The 24335-nt window shown below is 42.2% G+C and overlaps 2 protein-coding genes across 3 annotated transcripts; both read right to left on the reverse strand.

The window, feature by feature from the left end:
* LOC8085422 (zinc finger HIT domain-containing protein 3) lies at positions 1026-5142 on the reverse strand. Of its 2 annotated transcripts, none has more exons than XM_002458665.2 (7): positions 4640-5142; positions 3730-3761; positions 3422-3487; positions 2412-2522; positions 1757-1845; positions 1521-1571; positions 1026-1445 (listed from the first exon to the last, which is right to left on the reverse strand). In XM_002458665.2, exons 1-7 carry the CDS (start codon positions 4711-4713, stop codon positions 1416-1418), a joined length of 453 nt encoding a protein of 150 aa, XP_002458710.1. In that variant the 5' UTR covers positions 4714-5142; the 3' UTR covers positions 1026-1415. The 2 variants fall into 2 exon arrangements, with proteins under 2 accessions (XP_002458710.1, XP_021311032.1); XM_021455357.1 differs by having other exon boundaries at positions 2412-2525; positions 4640-5139.
* LOC8085423 lies at positions 6386-8449 on the reverse strand. Its single transcript, XM_002458666.2, has 2 exons — positions 7503-8449; positions 6386-6946 (listed from the first exon to the last, which is right to left on the reverse strand). Exons 1-2 carry the CDS (start codon positions 8352-8354, stop codon positions 6611-6613), a joined length of 1188 nt encoding a protein of 395 aa, XP_002458711.1. The 5' UTR covers positions 8355-8449; the 3' UTR covers positions 6386-6610.

Consider the following 24335-nt stretch of genomic DNA (forward strand, 5'->3'; position numbering starts at 1 on the left):
TATTCTAAGTTAAACCATTAAAATTTGATCAAGTTTATAAAAAAAATCAGTATGATATCAATTAGCATCATTATGAAATGAAGTTTCATAATTTACCTCTTTGATTGATGTGATAAATAATACTATTATTTTACATTTTTTTGGGTAATTTATGATAGCTTGTTTTAGGATAAATTTTGATTTCTTATATTTCAGGCCTTGTTTAGATTCAAAAACTTTTTGGATTTTGACATTGTAGCACTTTCGTTTTTATTTGACAAACATTATCCAATCATGGAGCAACTAGGCTTAAAAGATTCGTCTCGTGATTTACAAGTAAACTGTGCAATTAGTTATCTTTTTTATCTACATTTAATGTTTCATGCATGTGCCGCAAGATTTGATGTGATGGGAAATCTTGTAAAGTTTTGGGTTTTTGGGTGTATCTAAACAAAGCCTCAATAGGTAGGTAGTAGCATTTAGAAAATGCAGTTAGCTGTAGCATTAGAGCAACTTCAACAGCTTTGCTATTCTTATTATGAAGGCTTTTTAGAACTTGTATAGCAGAAAAATAGGCTCCAACAGATGTGCTATTTGGTTTTGTAAAATAGAAAGTTTGCTATTCTTTGATTTTCGTTGGCCATATATAGCCAACCACTGACACTAGCTATCTGATAGCAAGACTGTTGTGGACCTCTTCTTTTTTAAGAAGTTTTCTATTTTACAAAATGGCTAAATATTAAAATTTGGTTACTAATTTTAGCCAAACTCTTGAAGATGCTCTTAGAAAATGCAGTTAGCTCTTGGCCCGCTTTCTAAAGAGGGACACGGTGCTACGATGGTTTATCCTTAAATCTGATGGCGTGGGGGACAGAAGCGGTTCAACTGGAAAGCGGAGATCGGGCTTCGAACCCAGCCAAGCCCGTCCACAACTGTAGGCCTTCGCAAGTTTGGACTCTAACGGCATGTTTTTCAATTTTCAGAAACAAGATAATTCAAAAGGAAATATTAAAAACAAGTACCACGAGTCACGTGTCAGAAGCATGTTGCGGAAATATGGCCGCTATATTGGTCAATGGAAGAAGCGTCATCTTCTCAAGATTCAGTAGTCAATGTAGAGTCGCTGTCTACTGCACTAAAATACAGCTAGGATTATCGACACTCTGAAGTGAAACGCATAATGCAACCACAGAAGAAATATCTATCTTTGGCAAGAGAGATTTTTCAGCTACAGCAATTTCCTTTCACCAGGCGACACAATATGTGTTCCAAAGTCTACCCCCGTCATGGAAAAACAGGCGACTCAAGATGTGTTCTAAAGTCTACCCCATCCTGGAAAAAGGAAAACCAGAGATCAGCTCGTCCACTTTCGCTTGTTTGCCTGGATGCTTCTATTTACTCCAGCATCAATCCCACCAAACAGGCAGGGCAGGCGATTATTCTTGTGGGCTGACAATGTCAAGAATCTGCAATACAGGAGTTAAATTGTTAAAAGATAGGTATATGATCAAAGGCTCAGGCAAAATGAGATGGCTGAAGACCTTATCAGCGAACTGGCCAAAAGCTTGACCTTCCATCAATTTCTCCAATTCCTACAGACAAATTAATGTAGACATAATGAAAGAAAGCAAATTGGGTAAAATTTAAGAAATATAAGCCAGGATTTTAGACCATATTTGCGGCTTCGCATAGGCCCATTTGGAGCTTATCAACCACTCAAGTATGAATCTAAACACATGTCAAACTTAGCAATTGTTGCAAGTGAATGAAGACTTACTTTTTCTGGTTCCAAAGACCCATCAATTTTAAGTATCATTTTCTGCAGTTCAGGATCCCTGAGAGCATCTTGGATCCCTTTCAGTTCCGCTGTGAAGGATACAAAGTTCAGGTAAAAACACTCAGAAAGAAAGCTGCACTCAGGTTACATTGGCAGACAGCTTGGCATTCATGAATTCAGCACTAGCATACTTCTATCAGTCCAAGTGACAACAGTCATTACCTCAACATCTTAAAGAGTGAATAAAGTAACCTTTTGGAAGAAGGAACAAATCAACAACTTCACACATGATGCATGAAGGATCAGAACTTATTTAAACATGAAAGGTCTAAAGTATATATCTTTCTCTTTTTTTTTGTAGAATACACAGGAGCGCTCTGTATCATTGCATTAAGGTATATCTATGTCAATACAAGTTTCCCTATATTAGCTGCACTAAGTCATATTCATTGATGATTTCCCTACATGTTATAAACCACAAGTGAAGATGTGCACGTTGGTTACAAAATGGATGTTTATGATGGAAGTTGGAGTATGTCACAGGAGCATTCTAATATGATCCTAATATCCCTTTTTTTAGTTAACACAACATGAAGTTCCTAGAGATTTAGTCAAGCTTGGTGCCTTGGTGGTAAGCTAGGCCATATGCCCCTACCTAAAGACCTTAGTCTATTGTTGTCAACAACCCAGCTTGGGTCCTCAACTTCAAGAGCTTTTGTAGGGCCCACTGTATTTGGAGATTCTGCAATGCATGTGGTGTTCAGTGCTGCTGAAAAACAGGGAGATTACAGTTAAATAATTTATAGGCATTCATAAACACATAATGAAGCAACAAAAGCATTCTGTATGACACTTTAGGTAACCATTTTACATAAATTTGATTTAAGAAATAATATAGCTCCACTGTATACAGTTAGAGGTGGTTGTGGCCATGTGGGTGGTTACTTTAAACAAAATGTTCATAGTGGGTATATCAGTATACGGTTATAATACATTAGCTATGATCTTAATCAACTTTAAGTGATAAATACCAAATGTAATCAAGGAATGAAAATAGAAATAAAAACCGAGTACAGGATGTTGCAGTAGTATTTAATACATAAAGAGGCATAGATTCCTATAGTTTGCTAACAAATCATTCCAACAAATACAAAACACCTTCAAGTAGTACTGCATGAAATGATATACAGAACAGAATTGGTTCAACCACTTTTATTTGGTAAACAAATGTGGCAGGCATTTCGGACACCGATAGTAAGATTGTTGTCTTCCTATAACAAAATAAATTACCTCTGAAGTAAGGTATTAACACCTTTTTTTTTAAAAAAAAACAGTACAGCAGGGGAGCCCCCACTGTAAGATTTTATGAATAAAAAGAAAAGAAGTTGTACAAGGCACACAAATCTGTACAAGCATGGTTAGCAAGAATAAAATTAGGTCCCTAATAAGAACATCTTTACCTTGTTTTAGGAACTAACAAAGTTGATATCTTCACTCAAGGCAATTACCAAAGTATATAACAATTAGGGACAAGCATATGCAAATAACAGTTGAGATTTACACCTCATACCCTGTTGTAACTGGAACAAGTCCCCACTGCCCAGTGCCCCAGTACGTTAAGAAAGCAGTTACAATAGTTTTATTCCCAGAAGGTAGAGAACTCACTAACTTCCTCCTGCAGTGGTGACTTGCTAATTTCTTCCTGAGGCGATGTCTTTTGGCAAGATTCCTCTGCAAAGAAAAGCAACATTTACCACCAAATAACAGCCAATTCATATGAAGGAGCTGGATCTCATATAATTGATTGTTACAGCTTGTAAGCATGTGTCTACTGCTCCCAGGACAAGAGAAATAATCTAAGTTGGAGATCACAGTATAAAAGCATTCCAATCTACTCTTTAGTCCTGTAAGAATATATTGAAATAATTGAATAAATTTAAGGTTGACAAACTGCAAGTTTGGGATAGAAGTACCTTTGTGCTTTTTAAAGCATGTGACAGAGCAACTGCAAGGAATAATGAGACAGTAAATTAGGTTCAACTAATAAAAAAATTGAGAGCTAATGCTTTTAGTCAATCTGCATATATGATATAACAAGTAACAAAATATTTACTATGAACACTAATTTAGATTTTCTGGGCATAATCTTGACTTCATTTAATTAATAGTAGATAAACTTAGAAAAATGATAAAGTAGAGCAGGCTAAGAAAGCCTAATTGCATTGAAGGCTGAAATGTTTAGTGACATCCTTATGTTGCAATTCTAAACAAATGCTACCCATCATTACAAAATAATAATGATACTGAAACACCAGCTGAAGCCACAATTTTTTTAAAAAAAAAGGAAAAAAAAAAGATTCGGTGGCTCAACTTTATATCTTCAATCTCCTCAAGGTAATAGTAACCTTAGCCTTATGTGCACGCTAAATTCATTTAGGAAAAGTAGCTGACATTTGGTTTCTGGATTAATGCAGCATTTCTCAGTTATACCTCCCACTAATCTACTTTAAATTTCCACCAAAAATAAACATGAAACACAGCACTATGCTTTAATGCTAGAATTGTAGCGATATTACTTTCATATAATTGATTGTATGGACAGTAAGCTATAATCGCAAGTCTGAGGCTACAAGCAAATGTCATGTCCTCATAATCCAGACACGCCCAATTAATCACTTTGTTCTATGAACCCTAGTCAACCTGTCCTCTCCTCAAAGAAGAAATTGAACAAATACAGTCACATGGGTATGAATTCACGACTGTTAATTCAACAGAGATAGACCCGCTGACAAAACACGCCACGCCTCAAAGTTGCACTTGGCGAGAGCAAATGTAAGTATATAACCACGCACAACGGCAGATAAGGATCGTGGCTGGACTCACTAGGGCGTGCGGCAGGAGGGGCACTTGTACTTGGGCGGCGCCTCCTTGCAGACGCAGCAGCTCCCGCCACCCATCCTCCCGACCAAACTCGAGACCGTCCGCCAAGAGGAAGCGTCGACCGGCACGTGTTCCTCAGAGGAGGCGTCGACCAGCACCACCGTGCCGTTCTGCTTGGCTAGACAGGCTCGAGCTTGACTTGGCTGAAGCTCGGACAAGTTCCAGCTCGTGAACACAGGCAGCACCAGGCACCAGGAAGATAGCGACACTCGGATGCAGAGACGATAACGCAGCGACGCAAAAGCAGAGGTGAGGAGGCCAGCGGCGAGATTGATGAGCTTCCTTCTCCTTGAGGTTGCCTCACATCGGAGGTGGCCAATTCGTGATGGCTTCTAGGGGCGAGTGAGAGGATGGACACGTCGAGTCGAGAGAATACGGGAGGAGAAGGCGCCGCCACAGCCCCGTGTGTTTTTGGACGAAGCCGAAGGTGCGCTAGGTCAATGGCATCTTCGGTTGGGCTGGGAATAACCGGAATTACCTGAACCCCGTGGATCATACCGGCCCATGGGCCACCATCGTTCGACTAAGCCTCTCATGGTACCACGGCCCATACCCTGCAACTCGGACACGTCGGCCATGGCGAGTTGGCGACGCAGCGCTCTCCCGTCGGCAGTTCGGCGTCTGTCCCCCTTCCGCCGCCTTCTCGTCGGTGATCGTGCTTCCCTCTCCTCTCCGCCCCCGACGCCGTTCTTGATTTGAGAAGTATGGCTTCTGCTTCTGTGTTCTATTTTCTAATTTTCTCTATGATCCGTTTCACTGTACAGTAGTTTTACAAATTACAAACTTTGAACTGGTCATGGGCGAGGGGGCAAAAGATCAATGGGTCTGATTTCTAGCGTGTGATCATATGATCGTTCCATATATCACTCCCCAGCCGGACTCTGTTTCAATAGTTATGCTACTTGAGGAAGTGCGCATTTTCAGCTGCTATCAGTTTATCACTTTGGTTGCAGCTATTAAAGTATATATATGGTAGTACTTCGGTTCTGATTACTCATAGTTGTCACTTTGGTTGCAGCTAGTTTAGATGTTCCTCGTCTGCCTGTATGCTGCATTTTTACTCAGTTTAAACAATCGTGATATGCCGCGTGGCCGCCGCCAAACCGCCGCGACATGAGTACACACAGGAGACAATCGAGAGAGGCACAGCTTGAGGAAGAAGATGGTGTCCTTCTCCTTTAAGGCCTTGTTTAGATGCGGTTTTTTTTTTTGCATTTCGCTACTATAGCACTTTCGTTTGTTTGTGGTAAATATTGTCCAATTATAGACTAACTAGGGTCAAAATATTCGTCTCGCGATTTATAGGCAAACTGTGTAATTAGTTTTTGTTTTCGTCTATATTTAATACTTCATGCATGTGCCGCAAGATTCGATGTGATGGAGAATCTTGAATACTTTTTGGTTTTTGGAGTGAACTAAACAAGGCCTAATACGAGTTCTCAGTAAATAATAAAATTTGCTCCCAAGCAACCGTGTAGGAAAACGCTTTGTAATGACGTACTATCAATCCTCCTAGGAAAACATGGTTATAAGTTTATAACCGGCCTTCCCACATGGCCGCATATTTGAGAGGGAAGCATGTCCTTGAGCACCTCGTCAACTTTAAATTCTCACATTTCATTGCTGCCACTAGGGATTTTTGAAAGTTTGTGCAGAAAGAATCCTATTGCTTGTCTGAATCGCTCAAAGTTTGAGCAAAGGTCATAACGTCACTTTTGATCCGGTTAATTAAAAAAAAACTGGATGTCAGCAACATACATACATTGAAACCCAAGGCGGGCTGTTCTACCCGCAGTTTACTCCTCAAACCACTCCAAAGCCAAATAGTAGATCACAACACGAAGTCCATGACATGAGTTGTGTATTGGCACACCAACGAAAAAAAAGCAGAGCTATAGATCATCGTGGTAAATATCATATCCGATACCGGACCAATGGATCCTTGAACTGAAGCCGCTGGTTATACACCCTCCACGCATAGTCCTCCAGTAGGAAAGAGTGAAACCTCCATCCATCCTCGTCGTCGGCTCCGGCAACATTTGCCTCGTCCTCGCGGTCCTCTCGCCCTTCTCCGGCCGCATTGGAGAGCGGGACCAAGGGCGAGATGATGTTGTCCAAAGACAGAGTGATCAGGACCGTCAGCGACAGACGGTCAGTCTCACCATGCTGCGTCGGAACCATCTCCATGGGTGCGGCGGATGTGGGGCGAGCCATCCCTCTCACTTTCTTCAACTTGCCATTGCTCCACACCTAGCACGCGAGCCAAAAAGGAATCATGGCAACAAAAGATGAGTCCTGTTGCTGCTGTTGTCTGAAGAGTGAAGAACAGCTCAGACGACACAATGGTTTTTTTTCTTTGTGTGTGTGTTTGAAAAGCAGAGATGTTTGACTCTTCTGTTTTTGTGTCTTTACGTGTTCCGAACTGGGCGCATCAGTGAGTGATACACCAGCTGATGCTGACATGGGACCTGATTGCCTAACTGGGTCAAAAATAAAAACTGAGTGGTGATGCTGAATTGCTGATGCGCAACCTACTTTAGAATTTGATGCCGCTGGCCGCTGCATAAACAAAACGGATGCTCGCCATCTCTGCCGCTGGTTCTGTTGCAGTGGCACTACCACCTCTAGCGTGTACTAGAGCACTAAATAAATGGTCTCTAAATTTTGACCAGACAAAGACGATAAGAATAATTACGATTTACGGTGGTTATGTAATCTGTGCTTTTCTTTTTGGAAGATGCTATTGCAAATTTCAGTCACTAATGTTCATGAGATATCTGAGAGATTTGCACTTGTAATTAAGTACCTGGGCAATGTCGCCGATGGTGACAAGGATCACGCCGTCGCGGGCGCCCACTGCCGTCCACTCGCCGCCGTCGTTCATGACCCAGCTCGGCGGTGCCTCTTCCTGCCCGGACGCCTCCCACTGGCAGTGAAGCGCCACGACGTACGGGTACGCCTTGGCCTTCCCGACGGCCGGAGGCGCCGTATCGGCGGTGGAGACACGGGAGGCCCACAGCAGGCACCGCGGCTTCCTCCTCCCCTCCGCGAAGGGCTCCTCCCGGAAGCCCGTGTCGGGGCACCCGGAGAGAAGCGCCACAACCCGCATGCCCACGTCCCTCATACGACGCGCGTACTCCGCCGCAGCCGGGAGCGCCCTGGCGTCCATGTCCCCCTCGCAGGCGTCGAACACCACGGCGGGATCATCGGCGCCGCCGTCTACATCCTGTTCTTCCTCGAAGCCAAGCGTGCGGAGATTCGACTCCAGGTCGATTTGGGACAGCTCGGCGAGCGCGGAGGACGGTAGTTCGGAAGGGAGGCCGTGGCCGGCGAGGTGGAAGTAGCCCAAGTCGGCGGCGTCGCGGAGCGCGCGCTGATCGGGGCACTCGAGCGAGACGAGAGGCGGAAGCGAGGGCGACGACGCCTGGGACCGAGCCTCGAGCGGAGACCGTAGCTGCGGCGCCGGGGACGAGAGGAGGAGGCGGTGCAGGAAAGCGGAGAGCGAGGCGTCCGCGCCCGTGCCCCCAGCGCCCGCGGAGGACGGCGGCGCCGCGTGGTGGTTCGACGGCGTTGGCGGAGGAGGGCCTGGAAGCGCGCTCCCTCCGGAGGTGGTCCTCCTGGACGTGGCTGTGGCGGCCTCGGAGGACGAAGCGGCCATGGAGACGGCCGGAGCGGCGGGATCGCAGCGCAGCGGCGCAGGGGTGTGTTTTGGTGGGAAACGTGACTGGGGGGTGGTGGTTGTTGGACGCCGTTTGCTGTCCCGCGAAGGAGGCGGGCCTTTATCCGGGTAGTGGTGGTCTGGTTGTGTGGACCCACCTGCTGGCCCAGTGGTGGGCCACTTTTGCGAATTGCGGCGACCTGGACCGGTGATGCTGGCAAGTGGGCCGGTGCACGGAGCACGGCTTACTGGCCCCATTTCCAACGAGGCAACAGCTCCCGCCAAATCAGAATTCTGCTGCTCTCCCTCGTTGTGTAGCAGTGCAACCTGTTAGATTGAGCTCATTTATCAAATTGTTTATTTATTGTCAGCCAAGCGAATAGTATTGTAGTTTTTTTATATATAAAAAAAAAGAAATCTGGAGGGGTATTTGTTGGCCCCTACACTAATTAAAGTTGGATTAACGCAAGCTTTGACACTGTTGAAGGATCTGAACTGACATGCGTGATGACATCTGATAAGTGAGAAATAACTGCATGAAAGCAGGACGTTTGCGTGAGCCGTCGAGACCTGACCAGATTTATTAAGCTGCCGTGCTGCGCCGGGAAGATCTAGATGCATTTGCGGGCTCGCGTTAATAGGGAACAGAAGAGAAGAACTCACAGTAAACCGTCAGTCGGTATCATTATATTTTTTGCTCCATGACTCCATCCATCAGCCTTCGTTGAACGGAGAGCGCACGAGGCATGGACATTTTGCTGCACGTACTACTTACGAGTTACGACACGGCACGTTTCTGCGGCGTTTAGGTTAAACTAATAATCAATTACTCTCTGATGGGGGAGTTAGGACAGATCACAATGCATGGCACACTTGCCGTCGACGATGCCCAACATGACGATAGTGATGCAGAGAAAGCCGAACAAGCATCTGAATGCGTATGAAACCCAAAATTCAATCGTAGGGCCGGGGGCTCGCCTTTCATGTTTTTTTTTCTGTTGTTGTCAACTTAGTGCCTTGTCAGGGATCATGTTCAGTGATGTCGAGTGCTTTATTGTTGGACAGAAGGACAGTCCATGTGTGCCTATCGTTTAATCAGACGCCTAAATAAAGAAGACAGAAAAAATGGGTTTCTGAGTGTCCTTTACGTGATTAGATGAGCGATTTTTCTCAGAATCGCGTAGCCGGTCGCGATCGTGACGGATTTCCATGCTTCGAATCGAAAGCAATGGCAAACAAAACAAAACAAAACAGGAAAAGAAAAAGGAAACCGGTTCCAGCATCTGAAACATCCTCCAGGAAACAAGCGTATGGAATTTAGTTTGTCAAAAAAAAAATTATGTGTGTGTGGTTGGAGCGAGTGGACGGCAAAGACTGTTATGACACTCACAATACAGACTTTATCATATAGTCTAAAATTATTTATTAGACTTAAACAATGTAGAGCATTTCCAGCAGTTTGATATTTTTTCTTTGCCATTTGTTGGAGTTTGTCAACTCTGAAAAGCAAATGGAAAGAAGAAAAATTAAGACATCTCCAAGAGTTTTGCAAATCTGACTTGCCATTTACCAAAATATGGACCCAACTGCCGAAAGTTTCTAGCACGTGCGCGGTCTCGGTCCGTTCGTAGGGTTCCTTCGCGTGTTTAGGAAGTTCGCCACCACTCGCGTTGAGGAGGTCCGCCGCCAGTTGCTTCGTCCCGTGGCTCGATAGCTGCTCCCTGGAGATCGGCAAGTCCACGGTCGGTCGCTGGAAGAAGTACTTAGAGATCGGCAAGCAGTGCAAGTTCCCGTGGAGATCGGCAAGTAGTCCACGATCGTCGCTGGCCGGTGGACGCTGAGCCACGATCGCTGATCCATCTTGCTGCTGCTGTGATCGGTGTTTTCCGATCGCGTGTGAGAGTCGCGGTCACGTGCGGAAGTCGCGACAGATCGGTGTTTGCCAAGTCGCGGACGGACTTGCATAAATGTCAAGCCTCCCCTGGAATTGCTAAGAGCAGCTCCAGCAGGACTACCTAAAACAGACCCTCTACTTCTCTATTTAGGTAGCACCCAATTGTCAGACTATTTATTTTTTTGGTTCCGTCTCCAGCAGCACTACCTAAAATAGACTACCTATTTTTTCACACATTTATGTTGCACCTCTATCATCTCAATTTCTTCGGTACAATTCAAGCAAAAATATTTAAACCACTAAATAAAGCTCATAGTTCGAACATAATTAATCAAAGGAGGATACTACAAGGTTCAAACATCATAGTTCGAGCATAATTTATCAAAGGAGGATACAAGGTTCAAACATAGATAAATAAAGTTCAACAATTGGAACATAATTAAACAATGCTCAAATAGATGTGTCGCCACCAAGACTATCATCTTCTGCAGCATGGCTACCACCACTAGAACCACCAAGGCTTTGGGAGAACTCTGCCATCTTCTGTGCTGTGATTTGTGCTCTCATTGTCAACACATAATTCTTCTGCTCTATACTATCTAAAGTGTTAACATCACAGAACATAATCTTTTGCTCTTGTTCCCACATCAACCGTCTCTCCTCAACTGATATCCTACGCTCTTGCATTGTCTTGGCCTCTTGCCACCTCAAATCCTTCATCTTCCTTTCCTCTTTCTTCTCAACAAGCAACTTCTCAATTAAATTCTTGTATGGTCCACCATCCCCTCCCTTGTTCTTGAGCTGTTCTTTTGCACGCTTCCTTCCAATGGGCCTTTGTCCTTGTGTTATTTGACTAGAATCATGAGCTTGTGGGCTGTCCAAATCTTCTTCTCCTATGACATTGCTAGCCTTTCTCTTCTCCCTCGGATTAATTGATTGGAATTTGGGCGAGTTTCTCACCTTCAGCCAACAATGAAGAAAAGGAAATCCTTTCTTCTTTCCACAGGAGTAGGCGAGTTGTGCTTCTAATAACTACAGTCAAAATTGAACAATGGGTTGACCGGAATCAGCATATGACAACATACAACAAGCGTACATTGCACAATTGACTGACATACAACAAACTTACATGTTCTTGGTATGGAACTCCACTCGGGTGTCGACGCTCCACATCCTCAAACAATCCTTGAAATTTTTGACACTCTTTCTGAATTGTACCTCATCTATGCTCAAGTGAATTTTTAGTCCTATCAGACTCAAAAGTTTTGTTGGCATGGAAGTGTTCTGTGATTCTTGCCCAATATGCCTTGGCTGGTTGCTCATTGCCGATGATAGGATCAGTGCTAACACTCTCCCAAGACATGCAAAGTTGGACATCTTCTTCTTGTGTCAAATTTGCAGTTCTTTTTGGGGGCTTGGACTGAGAGGATTGAACAGGTGCAGATATTGCAATCGAATCAATAGTGCTGTTTCCTGACAACAAATCTGTGTACGTGCCTTGGAATTCCATTGCAAACTAATTGACAAGAAAAAATTAATATAAATCTAGACACAAACTAATTGACAAGAAAAAATTAACATAAATCTAGACACAAATTAATTGACAAGAAAAAATTAATATCAACCTGCAGGGGCGGACGGAGGCGCACGGGGCGGCGAGGCTCCTGGAGACTCACAGCGAGCGGCGCACGGGGCGGCGCTAGGGTTGGGGGCGAGCGGCGCTGGGATTCGCGGCGAGCGGCAAGGGCGAGCGGCGCTGGGGCTGGGCGGGCGGCGCTGGGGCAAGGGCGAGCGGCGCTGGCGCTGGGGCAAGCGGCACTGGGGCTGGGGCTGGGGCTGGGGCTGGCGCTGGGGCGAGCGGCGTTGGGGCTGGGCGGGCGGCGCTGGGAGGCGCGGCTCTAGGGAGCCGCGGCGCTGGGGCGCTGGGACGTCGCGGGAGGAAGAGTCGGGGTACGGTAAATTTTTGCGTAGAAGAGTAGAGGCCTAACAGGAATAGAGAGAAGGAGGGGAAAATAGGAAGCCAACAAATATATGGGGTGTAGTAGGAGGTCTGCTGGAGTTGGTTTTTTGACATCCACTACCTAAAAGAGGAGTAGGGGGTTAAGTAGGAGGTCCTGTTGGAGATGCTCTAAGTTTCTAAAAATGCAAAGCCAATATGTAAAACCGTTGGAGAGGTGTTTTTATGAATTTTGGCAAAATTCAAGAATGCAAAAGCAATATGCAAAACTGTTAGACATGCTCGTCTAAATAAGATTTTAAGTCTTATTTTTTTCTACCTCTTTCTTCAATAAATATGCTGTCACATCAGCAAAATACCATAAATAATATATAATTAATAATCTTAAACTCTGCGATAGAGTCCTGCATTGCACTCAGTATTTGTATCCACAAATAAATGTATATCTTGTTTCTCGAGAAGTTAAATATTTTTAAATTTGACTAAAAATATATCAAATAATATTAATATTTATATCTATAAATAAGTATATTATAAAAGTATATTTTATATTTAATCTAATAATACACACTATATATGATAAATATTAATGTATTTTTATATATATTAAAAAGATTTGACTTTTTGAGAAACGAGACGTCCACTTATCCGTGGACGGAGGGAGTACTCGTTAAGACCTGTCATGCGAAAAGAAGTCTTCCTAATCCTAATCTTTTAGAAAGATTAGAAGAAAATCCTCTCCAACAACTTCTAATCTATCTTTCTAATCTTCTGGGAATAAACGTAGAAAATCCTATAATGCGAATATTCTTTCTCGGAGTATCGTAAAAATTTAGTTCCAGATAAAAACAGGATTTCTCGAAAACAGGTGTAAAAACCCCTCTCTCGCTTCCGTAAATAGGAAAATGTGATCCCACAAATATAGAAACGGGCGAAACAAAATAGAAAATGGAATGTTTTGGAACAGATTTTTTCCATCATTTTCAAACTCTAAATTTCCAGATGCTCGCAAAAAAGAAAAAAAAAAGACTCTAAGTTTCCAGAGAGGCATCGAGCATCAGAGAGACTATGATGCGACTCTAACTTACGGTTACTTTGGGCTGAAAAAAAAAGATTAATTTGGGCTGGAATTTTGTTAGTATAAAGGAAGCCCAACAAAAATCTCACTTGGTATCCTTAGTGGACCACCAAGGCCAAAAGAATATACTGGAGTTGGGGGTCCAGAAACGCGAGAGTTAGTCCAAGACGAATTAAGCCATAGACTCGGCACAGGACCAAGGCCTGTACGGGCCCAAGTTACGAGGCAGGCATTCAGGCTAAACAAGACTTAGCCCCATTTGGTTTCAAGTCTCCGGCATCGCCAGTTGCAATTCCAGCTAATTCGACGTTAGGGGAATGCGCCCGCCCCGGAATTAGTGTATTGGTTGGTTTCCTAGTCTCGTTTATTTACTCTTGTTAAAATTTACCATTCGTCACATCAACATATGTATATAGTACTAAATATAAACTATTTATCAAACTAAAAACATAGCTGGAGAGTAATTTGAGAGATGAATTTTTAAGCCTAATTAATCTATAATTAGATAATAATTATCAAATAAAATAAAACTGCTACAATACATGTTAAACTTTAACACCCCAAATCAAACACCATCTTAGGGCGCCCAATAAAAAAAACTTTATCTAGCTATTGAATTACGTGGAGAAAAGAGAGCGTCTAAACTAAGGCCCTGTTTAGTTTGCGAAAAAATTTAGATTTTACTATTGTAACATTTTTTATTTTATTTAATAATTAGTTTTCAATCATGCACTAATTAGATTTAAAACATTCATCTCACAAATTACATATAAATTATATAATTAATTATTTTTATCTATATAATGTTCCACGCATACATCCATTTATGTGATGGGACGAAAAGACATTTTTTAAAACTAAATAGAGCCTAAATAGCTAGCAACGAGTTTTTAGCCTAGCTCGCACAAGTCCCTAAAATTCTACTCTCTGTTGGACGAGACCCACTATTGCCTTGTTGTGGAGCTCACATTTGTTTTCCCCATTTTCTGTTTCTATCAGTTCGCAATTTGCTTTTGCTTATTGAGGACGCCCGTATGGGACGTTGTTTCTCACTCGTCTGATCAAGCGTATTTTCCCTACTTTCTCGCCCATATTATCATAGTATTAAGGAGGAAAAAATGGAGCTTTGACACTACATCTTAGGTCTTGTTTGGATGTTGTCGGATTCACCTCAATCCACATGTATTGGAGTGGATTGAGGTGGAATTTAGTTCAAGTTCCACTCCAATCCACCCCAACACATGTGGATTGATGCGAATCCGACTACATCCAAACAAGGCCTTAATAAGGTGTAGAAACTACATGATAGTTAGAGAAAAAAAATCAAAATGTCTACATCGATACACTAATAAAATCGACACCACTACCATTATGCAAATAATTAACTCAAAATGCTATCTATCTACTCCCTTTGCCCTAAATGAATACAGTAAAGACATAGGAATTTTTAGATAGATTAAAGACTAGCAAAAGATACATGTGCCCTCGTCTACTTTCCTTTCCTAGAGGATATCTTCTGGATTTTGGCACTTATCACTTGCATTAAGATGCAGTATTCCATATTTTTTATGATTTTATTTTTTAGGATAAATTTTAAACCTCTTAAAAGTTATTTATTTTGGGAACGAGTGAGTATTTTGTATCTATAAGTATTCATTCTATATTTATCTATCCATCTATCTACACTAACCAATAAAATTCTCACATTAACCATAGGAGAAGAAAATTTTTCATGAGATTGAATTATAAGGGCTTGATTTAACTCGAAAGGCCATGTATCTTTTCCATGCCACAAGAAAAAAGGTGCCACATATGCTACTACACAAAACAGTTTATAGGCGCCTTCATTTTGATGCAAGGACAACTCTATCAAGAATCTTCTCTAAAAATGGTCTCTAAGCTAGATAGCCTTTATAAATCGATTTTTAGATGTGACAGAAATCCCAACTACCTCTAAAAAGGCCCTTATTTTTAGAGCTGGATGCAAATCTCAATCACCTCTAAAAATAACATTTCTAGAGACAACTAGACTTTCTAGTCATCTATAGGAATAGAGACATTTGTAGAGGTAATTAGCAATTTGGCTTGCCTATAACAATCCAAACTTTTCCGAATTAAGTGGAATGATGGCAAACTTTATATCGAAGTTGTGTTGCTTGAAGAGATGTGCAGCACGTCATGAATAGATCGAGGCGACCAACACACACTGATGAGATGGCATAAGATTGAGTATGTACTCTACCGTCCTAAAATATATATGGATATGTAAGTTTGTCTCAAGTCAAACAATATTGTTTGACTTGAGACAAACTTACATATCCATATGTAAATTAATTCTGAATTTGATCAGATTTTATTAAAAATGTGTTAACATTTACAAAATCAAACATGTAAACTATGAAACCACATTTCATAAGATATACAATGACACTAATTTTATTCTGTAAATGTTATTGTTTTTTTTCAAAAAAAAACTGATCAAACCTGACTTAAACAGATCAACACCCCTTATATTTCATCAGCATGGAGCTGAAGAGTAAATAAATATAAGCAGGCATGATGGACATTTGCCAAATTCAATTACTGTAAATTTATTGAGTTGCACACATTCATTTCCACTAACTACATAGTAAGATCTCAACAATTTTTATTTTTACGCCAAATATCAACCTGTTATAATTTAATAGCTCAAATATTTGAGTCATAAATAACCAAACCACATATACCTAGCCCGTACAAACGTATGTATGGGTCGACGGCTTGATTGTTTTACTTGTATGGAAAATTGGGGATCACGTCCTCATATATAGGAAAGGTGATGCTAAGGTCCTACACAGCGTGGAGTGAAGCCACTAAAATTAATAGAACCCATAATTGTCGGTAGGAATCGAGCTTTCACTATGTTATTATAGCATGTAGGGCTTGTTTGGTACATTGAGCTGTTTTTTTTTTCAAGCACTTATTTCTAAAAGTTGTTTTATGAGTGAAGTTGTTTTTCTTCTCCTCTCACAAAGACATGAGTTGGGATGAAGCTGAAAAAAGTAGCTATCACAACTCTCTCTCTCTCTCTCTCTCCCCCTCATTTATCTCGTCCATCTATGCATGAAGTAGTTGGTGGAAATATTTTAACAAACACTTTTTCCAAAATAGCTCAGTTTCATCTAGAAAATTGCTCATGAAACTATTTTCAAAAAACAGTTTTATTGGTGAAGTTGAACTGTGCCAAATAAGCTCTTAGTTTCACTCCATGGGACCTAGTTGTTAAGTAAAAAAAAACCCTCTTTGGCAGCTTCTTTTTTCTCTTCCCTTCATGTCTCTAGAATCACAATACAGGACAATGTTGTTTATTCTATAGAGTTAGCACCGAGACCAGAATATGATCTAAAGTAAGATTTTACGAGCGCCCGCACTACTAGTTACAGTGTGGGGAGCGGTGCCTAAAAAAGTGAGAGAAGGTTTGGGCAATCACTTAGGGCACTCACAATGCAGACTCTATCATAGAGTCTAAAGTTATTTATTATCTCGAACAATGTGGACTTAGAGTCTAAGTAAGACTTGGAGTCTTATTTTTTCTACCTCTTTCTTCAATAAATATGCTGCCACATCAGCAAAATACCATAAATAATATGTAATTAATTGTCTTGTACTCTGTGATAGAGTCTTGCATTGTGAGGGCAGTCCCAATGGCAATTAAGAGGCAGTTTCTATCTCTATTAATTACCTTGCCACCTCATCATTTTGTTGACATGGCACTGGAATAAATGAAGGGAGAGAAGGAAAAACAGAGAAACGATTTTTTGTTCAGGGAACGACGTCGACGCAAGGCACGAGGCACATCGACACCGGCTCGTTCGCGTTGGGGAGAAACGACCGATGTCTTGGTCATCAATGGCGGATCTCATGCTCCGCCGCCGCCGGCCTTCTTTCTCCCGCGCTCGGCCTAGAAGGCGCTCGCCGACCTCAGCTCCCTCTCCATCAACAGCGACCGCCCCAACTCCGCCTCCTCCGCCGAGCTCCCCTCCGCCGCCGCCCCCGCCGACGAGGACGACTCCGTGTCCTCCTCCATCGGCCGCCGCAGCACCGCCTACCGCTCGCTCCGGAGCATCCGCGAGATCAACCTGCTGCCCGACGACGCCATCGCGGACCTCCGCGCCATCGCGTCCCGCATGGCCGCCGCCGGGTACGGCCGCGAGTGCGCGCAGGTGTACGCCTCCGTCCGCAAGCCCGTCGTCGACGCCTCCCTGCGTCGGCTCGGCGTCGAGCGCCTCAGCATCGGCGACGTCCAGCGCCTCGAGTGGGACGCGCTCGAGGCCAAGATCCGCCGGTGGATCCGCGCCGCCCGCGCCGCCGTCCGTGGCGTCTTCGCCAGCGAGCGCCGCCTCTGCTTCCACATCTTCCACGACCTTCCCATCTCCAGCGCCACCATCTCCGCCGCCTCAGCGCCCGCCACGCACGACACCCCCTTCGCTGAGGCCGTCAAGGGCGCCGCGCTGCAGCTCTTCGGCTTCGCCGAGGCCATCAGCATCGGCCGCCGCTCCCTTGAGAAGCTCTTCAAGATCATAGACCTCCACGACGCGCTGTTATTTGTTTGCTGTTATGTGCTGCAGCTATCTGTTTTAGGTACACATCTGTTCATGCTAGTTCATCTATGTTTACTGTTATGTCCTGCAGAGATATGGTGACTGAAGTCATGTGCGGCTGATGACTGCTGGAGCTCAAGTTATTTTGCTTGTGGAGTGCTGGTGACCTGGTTTCTGGAGTTTATGCTTGTTTGATTCTGGACTGCTGCGTGACCTGATGCAAATATGGCTTCTAGATGATGCCATTTTATTATTATTTTACTATATGCACTGCCTGAGCTTTAGTTCTTTGTTTATCAACTATATGTGATTTATGTTATCTTTATTCCTAAACTATTGTAATCGTTGGGCATTATGTTTGCTGGTACTATATATGATGTGCAATCAGATGATGAGATCGTGTATATTATCTGCATTAAGTTTTCCAGGCTACATGGTTGCTTGCCATAGTTGATCTATTATATTTTTGTGTTATATTTAAGTTATCTCTTGTATATTAATTATTGTAGAAACTATGGGTTGGAGAAGATAGTTTCTATAACTAATTAATTGTTCTATTTGTCTCTTGAAAACTGAGTCAAGAAACTGCCCATTGGGACTGCCCTGAGTGCCCTTAAGCCGTCCACTGCATCGGCGAGCACAGTGAAGGACAGTGCATCGGTGAGCACAGGAAAATTGGCACGCACGGTTGTTGCCCCAGCTTGGAATGCTTGATGACCTTGGTGTTTGATCCATGCATGCACGCATATTCCATGGGCATGACCGCGACCACGGACCAGAACTTTTTCACGTGCACCCAAAGTACCAAACCGCGCATGAGGCTGAACCTGAAGCCAGCACCAACTAGCAACTGCGCGTACCAACGGGACCGGACCAATTGCAGTTGCAGGCCTGCTACCCGCAAACCTACGCAGGCAGCCAAAGTGTGCGCTGAAACCTATGCGAGGGCCGAGGAGCTAGCAGGGAGTCGACGCAGAAGCCGTCGGCGGATGTTGAAGGCTAATCATGCATGGATCCAGCCCCGTGGGCCGTGGTCCAGTCCAGCAGGGCAACTTGCCGAAGGAGGACGCGCGAACCACCACGAGTTGTTTTTTTTTTTCTGTCCACGATCAGGCATTCACCGGGATAGCCGTCAACATGCGCTGGTATCCAGTTCCTATTGCGTCCGTCAACGGCTGGTCCATCGTCGTGAGCTAGCTCATGATTTGCCGGCCTCAGGCTCTGCTTGCTTTTGTGCCGTGATGGCTACGTGCGCCTTGTTTACTTACAAAATTTTTTACAAAATAGAAATAATAGCATTTTTGTTTGTATTTGATAAATATTATTCAATTATGGACTAACTAGGCTCAAAAGATTCGTCTCGTCAATTCCGACCAAACTGTGCGATTAGTTTTTATTTTCATATATATTTAATACTTCATGCATACGTCTAAAGATTCAATGTGACGGAAAATCTGAAAAATTTTGCAAAATTTTTGGAACTAAACAAGGCCATGGCACATTGCAAAATGAAAAAAAAAAAGAGAATATCGCAAGTTATCAGGCAAAAAGTGGAAGACCGGAAGTCCTGTAGTGCTGCGCGGAATCTTCTTGACTGAGCATTTTGTTCTCACGCTCGGTTAGATCAAACATCTTTCATATACGGTGGTGGTAGTAGTAGTCCACTACTGCTCCATAAACAGTCGCTAAATGCTGTCAAACGTGACATGGTTATACCGGACCGAGAAAAAAGAAAGGGAGGGAAGCAATGAAGATTCTTCACGATACCATTTGATTAGTGGCGTTTGATGCAGGCAGAGGCAGCAGTCGCTCTCTGATTTGAACCGAGGCAACCAACCAACTCTGGCTCTGCATATGTTGCGTCCACGGGCAAGCCCCGGCCAAATCAACGACCGAAACCAAACAAATCATCTGAAGGCAGAGGCCGGGCTTCCAAGCCAAAGCCAGGACAAACTCGATCTATTAATAGTCTTGAAACCAAATAAAGCAGCACTGCCGTTGCAGGAACGTCGCTGTTGTAGGCTGTGGAGGTTTTGGACGACGCAAATAATCTTCTGGTTGGTGGCCAAATAGCTTCCAAGAACATCCAAAAATAATGCTGTTTGGATCGCGGTGGGTCACATCACATGACGCGAGGAACAGGAGCGGCACAAAATGAGTGTCAAATCTCTTTGGCGAGAGTGGTCACTGACGGCCGCAACGCAAGACGCAACAGGCTTGAAGCTTGATGTACTTGCACTACTGTACTGTGAGGCAAGCAATTGAGATTTGACAAGAGTTAAGCTACCAATAAGGGCGTTAGATCCTCGAAGCGTTTTTTTGACAGAAAGATCCTCGAAGCGTTGCCGTCCAATGAAACGTAGGCGTGGAACTTCCAGCGGCGAGCTTTGGTTAGTCGGCGGTTCAGAGTGTTCGATCAGTATAGCTGCTAGTTATTCCTTCTAGTCTGTTTGTCTGAAAATGCCATATGCATTACCTGGAGGCTGAAAAGTCCTCAACCCAACAAGGCAACAAGGACAGAGCTTCGAACGAACACCAATCGGTCTATCAGAAACCACGGACGGAACGGAAGACGACGAGCAGAAGCAGAGGAAAAAATGCTTCTTTGCTTAAGAGCAAGTTTAATAATACAGCCCACTTACTGACTATAAGGTTCTTTACAGCCTTCTCCCAGCCCACCCATACAATAGTTAGTTATTCACTATATATCTCTCACAAAGTTTCTTGGTTATTGTGTCTAAGCTGGCTGTAAGCTTACAGCCTGCTTCTCCTCTCTCTCCTCCCTTCTCTCCTCCACATCAGCATTTATCCAGTTTACAGCCTACCATAATACTTGCTCTTACGCCACATCCCTTTCTCTTTCTCCGGCCGGTACCACAGCCAAAGCGACGCCCCATGGCGATGGCTCTCTATGGTCTACTATAGGGGGTGTGGTGCTGCCTTGCTGTCCAGACGAAAAGGATGCCGCAACCGCGCACTTCGATTTCAGCTAATGTCGCATGAGTCCAGTCCAGTCCAGTCCAGTCGTGAATGAATATGAATCTACGTCGCTCGCGTGCTGTTTCCCCCTCGAAAAAAATCGCTTTCTTATGGTTGTGGCTGCCTATTGCGTAGCCAGCCTGCGCTGCGAAACACCGGCGAGTTGGTCGTGCAACGAGACAATAGCTATGCTCCGGAATCTGGACATGGACATGGTGTGTTTCGCTGAAGCATATAATGCATTCCCCGGGTTTCATGCCTGACGAGCGAACACGTTTCCTGAGGGGAACAGAGACAAATGGAGATTATTGGCACATAGGGAGCACTAATTGGCACATAGGGAGCACTAATGCTCGCAGCATACTAATGTACCGTTACATGATTGGACAGAGCAGCCCCTCTTTCGGGATTAATTTGGCACTTGGTGGTGGGAGATGGCTCAACGGTATCTTCCATGCCTCACAAGACAAGCGACAGGGCAGCGGGGAATCACTAGCAATTCTCATTCCATTGTCGCTTACGACTTAGTGGCAATACCTTAGTTGCAGAAATGTCGTGAAGCCAAGCACAATAGCACGCACTCTCTCCGTCCTCATTGAAATTGTGTTTTTGACTTTCGACTTCCCGTTCATCTCATTCAAATTTTTTATATAAATATTATTTATTTTTTATGACTTGTTTTATTAATAAAAATATTTTAATAATAATTTATTTATTATACTATTTATATAAAAAATTAAATAAGACGAATGGTTAAACAAGAAATTTAAAAACAAAAACGACATTTTTAATAAGACAAAGGGAGTACTATAGAAGTTGAAGCGACTGAAATGACAACCGGTGTGACTTTTCTTCTACAAATGGAGACTGATCTTGACATGTATGTTAGGTCTTGTTTAGTTCACAAAAATTTTCAAGGTTCTCCATCACATCAATCTCGCAGCACATGTATGAAATATTAAATATAGAAAAAAAATAACTAGTTGTATAGTTTATCTATAATTTACGAGACAAATCTTTTAAGCCTAATTAGTCTATGGTTAGACAATAATTACCAAATATAAACAAAAGTGATATGGTATCAAAAAAAATTGCCAAGTAAACAAGGCCTTAGCATCAAGAATATTGATGTAGTAAACCACACTAGTGTTTTTTATATTAAAAAGCTCTAAAAATGAAGGATCTTTTTTTATCATATTTAGTGTGAATGGGTCAAATCATTTTTACAATAAGGTTATGTTGGGATATAGGTAAATGATCAATTGGGATCATATTTTCAAACCAAGAAAGACCTAAGACAAGGTGATCCACATCCCTTATACTATTCAATATAGTAGTAGATATGTTGGCAATAATTATGGCAAGAGCTAAGAGCCTCGTTAATTGAAGATGGCTTGCCTATTTTACAATATGTGGGTGGTACAATTATTTTATGGATCATGATATTGGATAGACAAAGAACATGAAGCTACTATTATGTATTTTTGAATGATTGTTTGATCTTAAAATTAACTTTCTTAAAAATAAAATATTCTCCTTCCGAAAGGTAGGAGATTGTGAATCATAATATTCATAACAATTTGGCTGCAAAATAGAAATATCCTTTCTGCTATTTAGGTGTTCCAATGCACTGTCGTAAAGCTAACAACAAAGATTGGAAGACCAACGAAATGACATCTAGTTGAGTTAGTTAGGTGGTATGAGCAGCACTCCTCACGTTTTGGTTAAACTCCTCATGGGAGCGAAATTTCATGCTGGGGTTAAAAAAACACCTTGTTGTGTCCCACACACCATTGCTAGTGTGGCTTTTATTAATCTAGACGAGGGTTTTGATCCTTTCATGTCGAGACTTCGTAAAGATGGCTTTTTCACAACCAACTCTATGTATAGTTATATTGTCAATAATTAGGGTTACCTAAAAATTTGGCATTTGAAATTGCCTCTCAAAATAAAATTACTATGTAGTACTTCAACAAAGCAGTCATCCCTACTGAGGATAAATTATCTAGAAAAAAATAGAATGGTAGTAAATTGTGCCACTATTGTAGTAAGTTAGAAACTATATAACACCTTTTTTAGTGTTATTATGCAAAGCCATGTCTTGTGATGTGCATTTTGTATCGCACACCCAACCTCCACACTTCATCTAATAGGGGGGCTCAGATTCTCAAATCTTTGTTACACGGTAGTTTGGTAGGCAAGAAATGATTTTGTGTTCAATAATGGACAAACAAAAAGTTTCTTCCACATATTTTTTAGAGGGGACATACGGGTTCGATTATGAGATCGTAGGGATTTGTTAACTTTGATATGCCAATTTATAGAAACTAGACCAATACAATTCTTTACTTTCTATAGATGTCATTTTAGATTTTTTTATTGGTTAATAATGTTAAACATTTTTTTTAGATTTCCTCTAGAGTTGTATTTTAACATGGACTAATGTCTCCTCTTTAAGAGGTCTGAGACCAAAAACATTTTATTTATTGAAAAAGAATAAGGTGAAGTTATGACGAGGCCAAGGTCTTAGTCACCCATCAACCCTTCACTCTCCAACTTCAAAATGTAGTTTATATCTATATCTACATCTATGTATATATATCTATGTCTATATATCTATGTATCTATAATCTATAATTATATAATATCTTAGATTTTATTCCTCACTAACATGGTATCTCACCATGTAAGTCGTCCACATTAACACCATGTGATTATTACAGTCCACAAGCAAATGAAATCAGTGTATAACATTCACTATGATAGTTTATCTTTTCATATAATTCCGCTTCAAATCATTTGTGATTTCCGTAGAAGTGCGCGGGGATCCTTCTAGTTCGTTTTAGTTCTGTCTTGAATCAAACATTTCAAAATCACAAATCTCATCTAACAAGATTATAATTATATGGTTGTTTAGGTAATAATAAAACCTCTCACTTTTCCCTCAGAAAAAGTGAATTTTGGAGGAATTTAATTCTACTTAATGGATATGCTATTTGGCTTGGATTTTGAGATTCCATAACTCTCCAAAGTTCACATGGAAGCCAGGGTGGGAGGTGGAAATTAACTCTATAGATTATCATGCTATGTTTCTAACCTTCAACTTATAGCATGCTCTTCAACTCGCTTGCCAATAGTAGAAATGTAACATATAAACATCCAGTGACGAAGCTAGAGTAAATTGGAGAGGGGTGCACTTAGCTTGTGGTACATAAACATATTCCATGGGGGTGCATATATCATGAAATTTTAGATCTAATCACTGTTTTTATAATCTAACCACCGTAAACATCTCCCTTGCATGGGTAACAATATTAACTTAGTTAATATGTGCCTAAATTATAATTATTAAAACGAGTTCAATTTCAAAGATCCGAACGGAGACTTACATATTTTTGTGATTCTTTTAACTTAGTTAAACTTTAGAAGCATGTTTTAGTATAGAACTAAAATGACACATTTTAAAATGAAGGGGTTAGGATATATGGTAAGC

Source organism: Sorghum bicolor, chromosome 3, assembly GCF_000003195.3.
Source record: "Sorghum bicolor cultivar BTx623 chromosome 3, Sorghum_bicolor_NCBIv3, whole genome shotgun sequence".
NCBI classification, from domain to species: Eukaryota; Viridiplantae; Streptophyta; class Magnoliopsida; order Poales; family Poaceae; genus Sorghum; species Sorghum bicolor.